The following is a 12,955-nucleotide window of genomic DNA, read 5'->3' as shown; positions in this document are numbered from 1 at the left end:
TCAGCAGGACACACTTGAAACTGAGGGAATCCAGTCTAGAGAGATTAGTCTTTCAGCGCATCACAGGCCAGGATGGAAGCCTATTGATTAACTTATTTGCATCCAAATCCATGTGGAAAACCAAGAGGTATTATGGGAGGGAAAGGCACTTGAAAGCAGAGGCTTTGGTCCCTTTATCTCAGAAGTGTGCTAAAAGGTTCTCTTTGTGTCTTTGGCCCCCTAGCCACTGAGACTAAAGATGGTAAAGAAAATTTAAAAAACGGGCCACAGTGATTATAATCACCTTATCATTAGCCTTCAGGTCTTCGTTCTCAGACCAGAGTTAAACTGGAATCTGCTCTCTAACTCTAAACACACATGCAAATGCAAAACATAATGCACCAGCGACCTATCCTGAACCATAATCCAGTGCTGTGTATCCCATCAGTGGGGAAGCTGAAAGGAGGATCAGTCACTTGTTCTAAAAAGGTGATAAACCACCATCTAACTTCTTGAAAAAAATTAAAAAATGATGTCTATGTATTTATAAAAAAACTTGCCTTTTTAAAATTTAATGTCACTCTTTACTGTTTTTATTTTTTATTTTTAAATTGCTTAAAACTTTTGCCCTTTACATTTTTGCATCTTGTTTATGTTTTGTCACTCTGACTCCCTTTGTGCTTGAGATAATCCCCTGGTGATAATATTTTCTAAAAGATAACTACTGAGCATGTGCTTTAATCACTTCTCAGAGTTAAATTTTTTGGTGTTTGTAACTGCAGTTGCTTAAATATCTATACATATTTTCTTTCCATTGGGCAACCCGTAGGCAGCAAAATGGCACATTTAGAGACAAAAAAACTCCTGCCAGAAAGACAACTATTAAGTAGTAAAAGTGCACAACTGGATCATACTCTTTCAGCACTCCTGCCTCAAGACCAAAACACTAGTAAGTAAAGAGTTTGTAATTTGTTAAATTTATTTAGATGATTTTCTGTTTTCACTTCTTCTGGTCACACCATAGAAAATGAAGAAATACTATAGCTGTGTGACCAGATGGTGTTTGGCAGGTTTCTCTCTTTGGGAGAGAAAGGAGGACTAGGTGCTACTGGACTAAGAGAAAGTGGGAGGTAATAGGTTCCTAAAGTAGCTACTATTTAATCACAACTTGAAGGTTTTCTATCCTTTCACTGAATGTTGGATTGTTCCAAAATATTTCTCTCCAGATAGATAATAGATGCAGTTTGTTGCCTCTGAAAATGCTTTTTTTTTAAAAAAAAGAGGAAATTTTAGTCTTGCAGTTATATGGTAGCAAAAACGTTTTTTAAAAAGGTCTGGATGCCTCAAAAATACAAGAGAGACAAGATTGGTGAGGTTATATCTTTTATTGGACCAACTTCAGTTGGTAAAAAAGAGAAGCTTTCAGACTTACACAGAGCTCTTCTTCAGGTCTGGGAAAGGTGCTCAGAGTATCACTCCTTCAACAATGAAAGCCTATAGACAACTATACACACAAGAAACCCACCAATCACCACAGTTACCTTCTCAGATCCAGTAACCATCCCAAACACACCAAGAAATCTGCTATTTACAGCCAGCCACTTAGACATCACAGAATATGCTCCAAGGAGAAAATCTGAGATACACACCATAATACATTTAAAACAGCCTTCACCAAACAAGGTCACTCCACCAGAGAAGTAGATTGCATTATGAAACAGGCAACCAAATACCCTGAGATAAGCATGTTCAATATACAAAAAAAAATGCTCCAACTGCACACCCCTAGTTGTCACCTATCACCCCGCGCTGGACTCTACTGTACCATTAAACAATTACAACCCATTCTCAATGAGGATTCCATCCTGAAATAAATCTTTTCCAAACTCCCTTTTTTGGCCCTCAAACCCCTAAACTTCTCCAAGTCATTATCAGAAACAAGCTCCACACAAGCCTGCCAACTCAAAGTGGTAGTAGACTTTGCCATAACAACAGATGCAAAACCTCCAGACATATCTCAAGGCTACAATGATCAGTAGCCACCCCCAACACATCTTTCATGATCCTTGGGTCCAACACATACCTATCATAACATGCCATGTACCTCATTCAGTGTACCAAATGCAGTAACAACTATATGGATGAAATGAGACAATCACTATGCTGTCAAATGAACTCACAAAGAAAAATTATAAAAGACAAACACTATTACCTATGTGTGAACACTTTTCACAAAATGATCACTCCATATCTGACTTCTGTCCTTATCCTCAAAGGAAACCTGAACAACACCTTCAAAAGACAAGTCTGGGACTTAAATTCATAACTTTGTTAGACACTAAAAATCATGGAATCAATAAACACACTAATTTATGGCTCATTACATATAAAAACATTAGAATGGCCATACTGGAATTTCCAGGATCACCTTTGGAGCCTTTTTTAAAAACCAGCATTACATTAGTTATTCTCTAGTCATCTGATACAGAGCCTGATTTAAGTGATAGGTTACATATCACGGTTAATGAGTGAATACCATCTGCTCCTGGTGACTTATCACTGTTTAATTTATCAATTTGTTTCAAAATCTTCTCTATTGACACCTCAACCTGGGATAGTTCCTCAGATTCGTCACCTAAAAAAATGGCTTAAGTGTGGGAGTCTCCCTCACAGCCTCTGCAACAAAGACCAATGCAAAGAATTCATTTAGCTTCTCCACAAAAGCCTTGTTGTCCATTAGTGCTCCTTTAGCATCTTGATTGTTCAATGACCTCACTGATCGTTTGGCAGGCTTCTTGCTCATTTGTAGACTCATAGACTTTAAGGTCAGAAGGGACCAATATGATCATCTAGTCTGACCTCCCGCACAAAACAGGCCACAGAATCCTACCCATCCACTTCTATAACAAACTCCTAACCTATGTCTGAGTTATCGAAATCTTCAAATTGTGGTTTGAAGACTCATAGCTGCGGAGAATCCACCAGCAAGTGACCCATGCCCACGCTGCAGAGAAGGCAAAAAACCTCCAGGGCCTCTGCAATCTGCCCGGAGGAAAATTCCTTCCCAACCCCAAAATGGCAATCAGCTAAACCCTGAGCTGTGGGCAAGATCGACCAGCAAGCACTCAGGAAAGAATTCTCTGCAGTAACTCAGATCCCATCCCATTCAATCATCCCATCACAACTACTGGGCATATTACCTGCTGATAATAAAGATCAATTGCCAAAATTAAGTTATCCCATCATACCATCCCTTCCATACTTATCAAGTTAGTCTTAAAGCCAGATATTTCTTTTGCCCCCACTATCCCTGGAAGGCCTGTTCCGAACTTCTACCTCTAATGGTTAGAAACCTTCAGGTCTATTCTCAGTCTATATACTTCCTGTGTCCAGTTTACACCCATTTGTGTCTTTTGTCTACAGTTGGTTACTAAGCTTTAAATAATCCTCTCCTCTTTCCCCTAATATTATTCTTCTTGATATATTTTTTAAGAGTCAGTCATATCCTGCCCTCCTCTTTGTGGCTAAACAAGCTCATAGCTTCTTTAATGTCTCCTTTGTTCATAAGTACAGGTTTTTCCATTCTCTTTATTATGCCTGTCTCTGAACTGTGCTTCCAGTTTTGATTCATCCTTCTTAAACATGGTTGATGAGACCAGTAACTGTCACACCAGTTATTTCAAATGATGGTTCCTCATACCAAGTGTGCCCTTATATTATATTGGTTTTATTACTTAAACCTTCCTTTCTCTTTGTTGGTGAATTTACCTCACTTCCTGATGGCATTTCCTAAATCCGCTATTAGCTTTTTTAACTGGCCATAATCAAACATTGGCGAATCTTCATAGTTATCGGTTCGTGATCAACCAATACTCCTATGTTCCTTTCTCTTCTCTGTTGCCTTCCATCTAATTTTGTTGTCTCCCAATTTATACTAAAATTTCTTATTATTATTCCCTAAATGGACCTTGCACTTTTCACTTATTAATTTCTCCTTTTGACTATTCTCCAGTTTACAATGTATGGTCATCAGATCTTCCTGTTATATATTTCCTGCGTCCTTCTCTGTGTTAGCTTGTACCTCCCGCTTTTGTCATCTGCAACTTTATTATGTTACATTTCCGCTTTGTGCCAAGTTGTCTTAGTAATAAAATGGTTAAATAAGATGGTCCAATTACTTGTATCCTTTGAAGTACTCCACTAGTAACCTTCCTTCCTGTACCTGGACAGTTTCACCTTTCAGTACAACCCGTTTGTAGTCTCCCTTTTAACAGTTCCTTTTTTTCCATCCTTTCAATTTTCTATATTTGATCCTCATCTTTTCCTAATTTTTAACTAATTAATTCCTCTGCATGTTTTTGGAACCTCATTCAAATGCCTTACTGAATCGAGTTATTAATTAGATCTACTGTTTCATTTCCTTTGTCTAATAATCTGTTTTCACATATCAAAGAGGCGATCAGGTTGGTTTTGGCACTCGATCTTTACCTTTTGTAATAATCCTGTTGCTAATTTTCCCTCAATATATACCATTGATCTTTTAATGTCCTTATATACCTACTTTATCTTTCTAAAATTTTTTTCCCAGGACCTCATCATACTTTGCAATGTGTCAAACTTTACAGCCTATAGTTATCTCGGATTCACATTTTTTCCTTTCTTATAATGATAGGAACTAGTGTTTAGTGCATTTTCTCCTCAGTTATTATGTGTACGATGCCTCCTGAGTTTTACCTGATTCATTAAAAATTCTTGCTAATGGGCTTGCATATTTCTATGTGCCTAGTTCCCTTTTATATTTTCTTGGATGAAGATTATCTGGGCCCTTCGATTTTTGTCCCTTATTAAGTCTGTTTCAAGGTTTGGCTTCTACTCAGATATGTGTAATATCTACTTCCATTTTCTCATTCCTTTGTCATCCTTCTCAATTCTATTTCCCTAAGCCTCCTTCATTAGCCTTTTTAAAGTACTGAGGCAAAGTATTTATTAGCATTGGCTCCATGCCTAGTTATCCTTAACCTCCATTCCATCCTCAGTGTTTAGTGTGTCCCACTTCTTTCTTTCCTTTTGTTTTCTTTTATTTATATAGGCTTTTTAGGAGCCTTTCTATTTGTTGTTTTTTAATTCCTTTTGCAAGGTCCAATCTCTTACATGCTTTTCTTCTTTCTCATTCTTTTTATTTCCTTACATGTTTCTGATCCTCACTAAGGTAGCTTTCCTTTGCTTAATCCCACCCATCTTCCTACTCTTGTAGCTTTCTTGCTTTTTCTTATCGCCTCTCTGTGTATGCTTGCCTTCATCCAGTTGGTATACAACTCCTGCCTATGGTTTTTTTTCGCTCTTTCTTAGGGATGCAGGCTTCTGATTAGTTTCTGCAGCTTTGACTTTTCTAAGTTAATTCCTAGGCTCTCCTCCGATTTAGATTCCCAAGTTCTTTTTTTTTTCATGTCCAATCCACTTCCTTAATCTAATTTCCCTTAATTCTTTAAAGTTAGCCCTTTTGAAGTTTCAAAACTCTAGTTACCAGATTCTATTTTGTTTATCCTTCCATCCTAGTTTGAACTGAATTAGCTACATGATCACTTGAATCTAAGGTTGTCCCCTGCAAAATCCATTTCTTCTATGGGTCCTTCACTACTCCCCAGAACTAAATTAAATGGCAATCCTCCCCTCTTGTTGGTTCTTCAACTACTTTGGTGAAGAAATTCCATCGCTTATCACATCCAGAAATATTCTAGCCCTTATTATTTCTTACTAACTTTGTCCTCCTAGTCTATAATTGGGAAGTTAATAGTCTCCATGATCTCTTGAATAATATCTCTTATATGTTTTACTCTCTTATAGGTTTGTTCAAACTATTTACATAATAATTAGATTGTCTCTCATCGCAAGAATAAAAAAATAATTCCTGATTAATTTCAGTTATCACGTTACTGTTTAAAATAACAAATAATCATTTTATTTTTATGTATTTTTGTGATGTATTCCTACATTTTCAAATATATTGATTTCAATTTACAACACAGAATAGAAAGTGTATCAATTAACTCACTTTGTATTATTATTTTATTACAAATATTGCTACATGAATAAAAAGGATAAACAAAGTTATTTTTCAATTCACCTCATACAAGTACTGTAGTGCAATCTCTTTATCATGAAAGTGCAATATTTACAAAATGTAGAATTTTTTTTTACATAACTGTACTTCAAAAAATCTCAATGTTTTAAAACTTATTAGAACCTACAAGTCCACCCAGTCCTTCTTGTTTAGTAATTGCTATTGACAACTGTGTGAGATATATGCTGCCTGGCTTCTTATACATATGTCACCTTGAAATGTGAAACGGGTGTTCGCATGGTATACTTGTTGTATGCCTTAGTAGTTTGCAAGGTTATTTACTGTTTCCAGATATTTTTAAACTTTGTATTACCCTTTTATGTTTGCTTCACCATTCCAGATAGATGTTTCCATGCTGATGAACAGAGTTCTGCTTTTTTAATTAATGATCCAAGCGGTTGTGTGTTTTTAGTTTTGCATGCGACGCTTTTCATTCTATTTTATTCTGAGTTGAGATGCCACCAACAGAATTGATTTTCTTTTTTGTGGTTTTAGAGTTCTGTTAGTTTCTGCATCCAGTGTTGCTCTTTTAAGAACTTCTGCCAGCATGTTTTCACAACCTGTCCTCTCTAGATTTTGGAACGTACTTCAAATTCTTAATTCTTAACCTTAGGTTGAGTGCTGTAGCTGTCTGTAGAAATCTCACATTGGTACCTTCTTTGGTTTTGTCAAACTTACAGTGAAAGTGTTCTTAAATCGAACAAGTTATGCTGTGGTCATTATTCAAGCCTCCTGCCATAACACAAAACATATGATAGAATGAGGGTATAAACCGCAGAGCAGAAGACATACAATTCTCCCCATGGTTCAGTTTATAATTTAATGTAATGCTAGTATTATTTTATGGCTCATCAGCATGGAAGCATGTCCTCTGTATGGTGGCCAAAGCATACAAATGTTTAGGATCTATGCACATGTAATACCTTGCAACGCTGGCTACAACAGTGCCAAGCGAATGCCTGTTTCTCACTTTCAGTGGTAGATTGTTTAATTAAGAAGCAGTCAGCATTTATCTCCGTTTAATGTTAACAAAATCTGTTTGTCTTAGCGATTTGGCTAACTGACAAGAAGTAGAGCTGACTGGACTTGTAGGCTCTCAAGATTTACTTGTTTTTTGTTTTAGTTTGCAGTAATGTAACAAAAATCTACATTTGTAAGTTTGCACTTTCACTTTTAAGAGATTGCATACTAGTTCTGTTATGAGGTGAATGTAAAACACTATTCTTTACAGTTGCAAATATTTGTAATAAAAATAATAATATAAAGTGAGTACTATACACTTTCCATTCTGTGTTGTAATCGAAATCAATATATTTGAAAATGTAGAAAAACATCCAAAAATACTTAATAGAATACAAATTTAAATTTATATTGTTTAACAGTGCAATTAAAATTGTGATTTGTGATTTTTTTTAATTGATTTAATTTGTTTTGAGTTCATCGCTTGAGTTACCTGCAATTAATTGACAGCCCCACTCCTTATGCCAAGCACTCTGTTCCATCTTTTATTTAGCTGTGACACTGAGTATCTTTCTGACCTGAAGAAGAGCTCTGTGTACGCTTGAAAGTTTGTCTCTTTCATCAATAGAAGTTGGTCAAATAAAAGATATTACTTCACCCATCTTGTCTCTCTAATATCCTGGGATAAACATAGCAAAAACAATACTGCAGATTTAAATCGTTCATATACTGCACTGTCAGAGTTTAAAACTTATCACTTCATTAGTCAAGTTTAAAATCATCTTATCTTTAAGAAAATGACATGGAACAGATAGCATTAAGAAAACGTCTCCTGCTTGCAAATCTGCCTTCGGCTTTTCCAAATATACCTCCACTGCCAAATCCACCACCACTCCAATTAAGCCTCACTGGTAAGTAGGGGATTACTAGAATAAGGCTTTATTCAGACAATGTTTTATAAGATTGTAATTTTTGGAGAAATACAATGGTGGGCTATCTTGGGGGTCTTACTCACTCATACTCACATGTACAAAGATGGCACATAAAAACACTTGTAAAATCTAATATAACAAATAGAAAGTAATTACAAACACTGATCATTTCTCAAGCAAGTGTTAACAGTTACCCCCTTTAAAACTCGAGTGGTTAGCCAATGTTTGTGGACTTGAGGGTTGTTCTAGCTGGGAGTAGAAATTGATGATGGACTCTGTTAATTTCTTTGATGCAGTCTTGTTTATTTACAAAGAATGTTCAAAGTCCTGCTTCTCTGATCACAGGATGAACCAAAACCAGGAGAAAGCTTCCTTGCTTTCAGCACTAAACTCTTTCAACCAGCTTGTTCAGGCTGTGTGTCTGACTTTCCATCTGCTTATCTCTCTCTTTCCTTTCCTTTTCCTGGGTGTTTCAGTGTGCATGCAGTTCCATCAATCAAAGCCTTAATGTTTGCATTTGAAATCCTTTGCCACATGTTTCAGCTTCTACTCAGTTTTCTATAGGCCTATGGTTTTGGGTACTACTGCTATTGTTTCAGCCACCTGATTGCAATGGCTTCTTTACATCATTCTGAATGGAAGATAGTGGCCATACCTGACCCATAACAATGCTGTAGCTAGTGTATCTGCTCTGCTTTCTTGAATTCTTAAGGTAAAGTTCTAGTTCAAATTATGATGTAACTAGTGATCAAATATGAACTGGAATTTGTTAATTCCAGTGTTCTGGCCAAATTCCATCTCTAGGAATTTCATTCTGTTTAAATTTTCTATGAAACCTCAGTTTGATACAATGTTATTTTTCACCATATGCCTGAAAATGTAGTGTAGTATTGCTGTGTGCTGTGAAAAAGATATTTTTTTCACTCCACAGATAGCTGCCTTTCAGTCCTTAAAAGTTCTATGTAAATGCCAGGTGGAATTAGATGGCATCAGTTTAAAAGTTACATATGGGAAGAATAGTAAAAAAGTAACTATTGGTATGATTTCCCCTCTTTGTGTGTTATATATGTTTCAAATTTAGTGAATGATACATCGTTTACATATTTTCTTTGTGAATCATATAATAGTTATTTTGTCTCAACAGAGAATGAAATACAAGAATTATTAGACAAAAAAAGGCACCTGCTTACAAGTCAAAAATTCAATCTGGACTATCTATCACAAGCAAAGGCTCTTGCACAGATCCAGTTACAACAAAACAACATCATTGGTAAGTAAAGAATTAACAAATAAAGGATGCATTCATATAAATGTGTAAATTCCACAGAAATGCCATAGACTCCTCTCCTGTGGAATCTACTCCTGATTAAAAACAATCTGCTGTGATGCAATCTTCTGGTAAACCAGTGTTTCTCTGGGTTCTGTAACTTTGACACATTAATGTCACGAGATGGCACTTGTGATGTTATTCAGACTCTCTAAGTTTATTTTAGGCTGGCACTCATGCATATTTGAATAACAGAATATAGAAATAACAAAGTCCTACAGTAGTTAGTCATTTAGGCTCAGATCCTCAACATATTTAGGTGCCTTCAATTGGAGTTACATGCCTAAATATCTTTGAGAGTCAGGGCCTTACTCAAGAGTACATTGACAGGAAAATAGACTGTTTTCTAGTCCTTTGTCCAATCCCTTTAGAAATAGAGATTCCATCATTTCATTTCAGAAAGTATTTTTGCAGTATAATAGATTTTACTTTGTGAGAACTCTGTCCTGATTTAATCCACTCATATTGCAACAATGACTAGTGTGGTCATATCTGATGATTGAATTAGAAAATGAGCAATATCTGGATCTTCATTTTCAATTGTTTGTCCACGTAAATTCTGTTTCTGGGCGTCTGCACCTTATAGCCACAAGATTGGATTCTTTTGTCTAGCAGTTTCCATTGGGGTTGCATCTGTGCCATGTGTGCCCTTGTGCAGCCCTCACCCCTGAGGGCATAAAGGGAGGAATATGTCCCAAAGTTCTTTCTTATTGCCTATGGCAATGAGATGAAACTTAGCAGTGCCCACCTGCTACCCTGTAGCTTTTTTTCTTTCTTTAATTAATTAGTGTAGTTGGGCTAATTAATAGCATTACTTACTCCATTTTAGCACATTGGCAAAAATAAATGAATAAAGTAATTAGTTGAGAGAATCCCCTTGGTACCAAGGCCTCAGCTTCATTGTTGAGGCAAAGTTCTTGGGGTTGATTGTTCTTCAGGTGGTTGCAGATGTGTATTCCACTCAGGTATGTGTGTGTCCAGCACACCAAAGCCAGATAACTTTGCTTAGCAGTACCTATTGGAACAGCACCTATGCCTTTTGGCCTTCATAGTGCCCTCCCCACAATGGCAATACAAGTCCGGCATGGACCAACCTCCTTCAGCTGCTTCTTGTCCCCTGTGGCTCGAGTCACAGTGTTCAGTGTGGTCTCTCACTAATGTTCTTTATCACAGTGTTTCTGTGATTTTTTCTGTAAATAATTAAGTTTAGTTATACCTTTGGATTTAATTTAGCTTAGTGTAGTTAGTAGAATCTTCCAATATGTGAGATAGAGCTGGGTCATCAAATGGCTCTCTGGTACCAATGCCTGATCAGTTAGGCTCTATACTACGACTAAGTGGGTATTCACCCACGAAAGCTCATGCTCCAATACGTCTGTTAGTCTATAAGGTGCCACAGGACTCTTTGCTTGCTACTTTTTACAGATTCCAGACTAACACGGCTACTCCTTTCTGATATTAGGCTCTATACTGTTGACTCTGTTACCACTGTGGGGGCATCTGTTGAGTCTGGTATGAACGACATTTGGTATTGACACTCTCAGTCTCCACACTCTCTGCTCAGGCAGCAGTGGACTTGCTGTGCCAGTTTATTTCCTGACTCACTATTATTCAAAACATTTAGACTGTGGCGGCTTCATCTTTTGGTGTCTCCACATCTCCTAACTGTCTGACTTATATTGTCACACTGTTATCAGCATCTGTCTAATAGCCCTGGTTTACAAGCTGTTTCCTGTTCCCTGGAATCCCTGGAAGGTTCCTTGTTCTCTGAGGTACCAATTGTTTCCACTCAGTCAGGACTAGATCACTAGTTCTGTGGGTGGTTCTCGTTGGCTGGGCCACCTTCTACAGACAAAGGCAGCAGGGGCTTCCTTTGGTTGATACATCTGAACCCTTGGTGCAGTTTAAATGTGTCATGACTGGTGGTATGATGTTGAGCAATCTGACCTAGTGGTTAGAGGAGTTGTGAGTCAGGCCAGGTCAGATACCAGGATGTCACGAGTCTGAGACAGGACAAAAATCAGATGTCAGGAGCCAGGTAAGGTTTCAGGTTACCAGGAGATAAGCAGCATCAGTAGGAAGCAGGTAGCACCGGGAAGAGGTCCAAGGCAGGAAGAACCGAGTTGCATGTATTCCTGTCCCTGTGCTGGATTTATATGAAAGCTGTGAACCAATCAGTTATCGGAACCCCGTAGCTTCTTCGAGAGAGAATGTCCCTGTGGGTGCTCCACTCTAAGTGTCGGTGCGCCCCCCTGCGCCTTTGATCAGATATTTCTGCAGCAGTACTCGTGACCGGCCACGCATGCTCAGAGCTGGCCCCTTGCTCTGAGTATACCTCTAGTGAGCATGCACTGGCCGGTTCCCCAGTTCCTTCTCTACCGTCCCTGGCTTGAGACGGAGCTCAGCAGACTCCTTAAAGAATTTCTTTCCTCATCTTAAAATAACTTGTAGTTAGACAGTTTCTTGTTAGTTAGTTGTTAGTTAGTGTTATTTACCCTTTTTCTACTGTTAAAAAAAAATTAGAAAAAATTTAAAAAAAATTTTTGTCTTCAGCCGCTTCAGATATGCCTGGCTCCACAGGCTTTAAGCGCTGCTCCTCCTGTTAAGGACTCGCTATCCCTCTCTCCAATGGACATTCACAGTGCATAAAATGTTTGGGGGAGACCATATTCCCCAAAAATGTGCTCACTGCACTAAACTAAGCTCCAGAGCGAGAAAGGACAGGGAGCTAAAACTTAAACTTATTCTACTTCAAAAAATCCCTAGGGTCCGCTTCAGACCCTGGCGCGGACTCTGCCTCCTCCGCTTCACCGACACAGCTCTCCCACTTCTAAAAAGCAGAAGAAAGCAGCAAAACGAGGGCACCTTCTGTCAAATTCAAAAGAACCCCTTAGACACAAACCTTCTCCGGTCAGATCCACAGTCTCCTTACCTGAGCACTTTCGACGAGCTGGGCTCCTCCGGCACCACATTAAACCCACCTGTGCTTTCGGCGGCAGCGCGAAGCTCCGGTGCTGAGGCGACAGGCTTTCAGTTGCCTGCCTCGATTATGGCACCTATCGGCACCGTAATGAGCGCGGTGCTGACATTTCAGGGCGCTCCTGAGGCACTGCAGCCTGCTATTAATAGCATGGCACCAACTCCAGCACCAGCATTAACAGCACTACTTGGCACGGAGCCAAGATTAAGAACTCCGGTGCAAGCCCAGGTTCCCTCACAGCAATTCTATCAGCCTTCACCTTCAGCTGCCTCAGTGCTGCCGTTACCCAGTCAAGTGACCTCTTAGTGTCACCTACGCTTCAATCGCCCTTCCTTAAAGACTGCTTCTCCCTTACGAATGATTCAGGGTCCGAACAGCCTTCCTCCAGTGAGGAGGAGTCTGAACTACAAGGTGATGTTTCAATGCAATCAGAATTCCATCCTCGGAGTCCTGTCACCCACGGGCACAGGAAAATTGTCTCAGACTATCCTCAAGACCCTGCCTCCTGATGTGTTAACCCCTGAATGGCACTAGCTATGCCTTTTCCATCACCATGGCAGTATTGGGCCCCATGGACACCTTTCCCTCGGCAGCACACCCGCTATTCCAATCCGATGAAACACGAACGTCCAAATGATATGACTCACTTAGCAGCA

The 12,955-nt window shown here is 38.7% G+C and overlaps 1 protein-coding gene across 1 annotated transcript in view; it reads left to right on the top strand.

Annotated features, from left to right (window-relative positions):
* LOC116835872 (uncharacterized) overlaps nt 1-12,955 on the top strand; it is a 38,397-nt gene that overhangs the window by 23,433 nt on the left and 2,009 nt on the right. The window contains exons 4-6 of the mRNA XM_032799100.1: nt 809-928; nt 7,855-7,971; nt 9,137-9,262. Of these exons, the coding sequence (XP_032654991.1) occupies nt 809-928; nt 7,855-7,971; nt 9,137-9,262 (363 nt within the window). The remainder of the gene's footprint in view (nt 1-808; nt 929-7,854; nt 7,972-9,136; nt 9,263-12,955) is intronic.

Source organism: Chelonoidis abingdonii, chromosome 2 (assembly GCF_003597395.2).
Source record: "Chelonoidis abingdonii isolate Lonesome George chromosome 2, CheloAbing_2.0, whole genome shotgun sequence".
Taxonomy (NCBI): Eukaryota; Metazoa; Chordata; order Testudines; family Testudinidae; genus Chelonoidis; species Chelonoidis abingdonii.
Note: the sequence above shows the minus strand (reverse complement) of the source record. Positions and strands in the feature narration are given on the sequence as shown.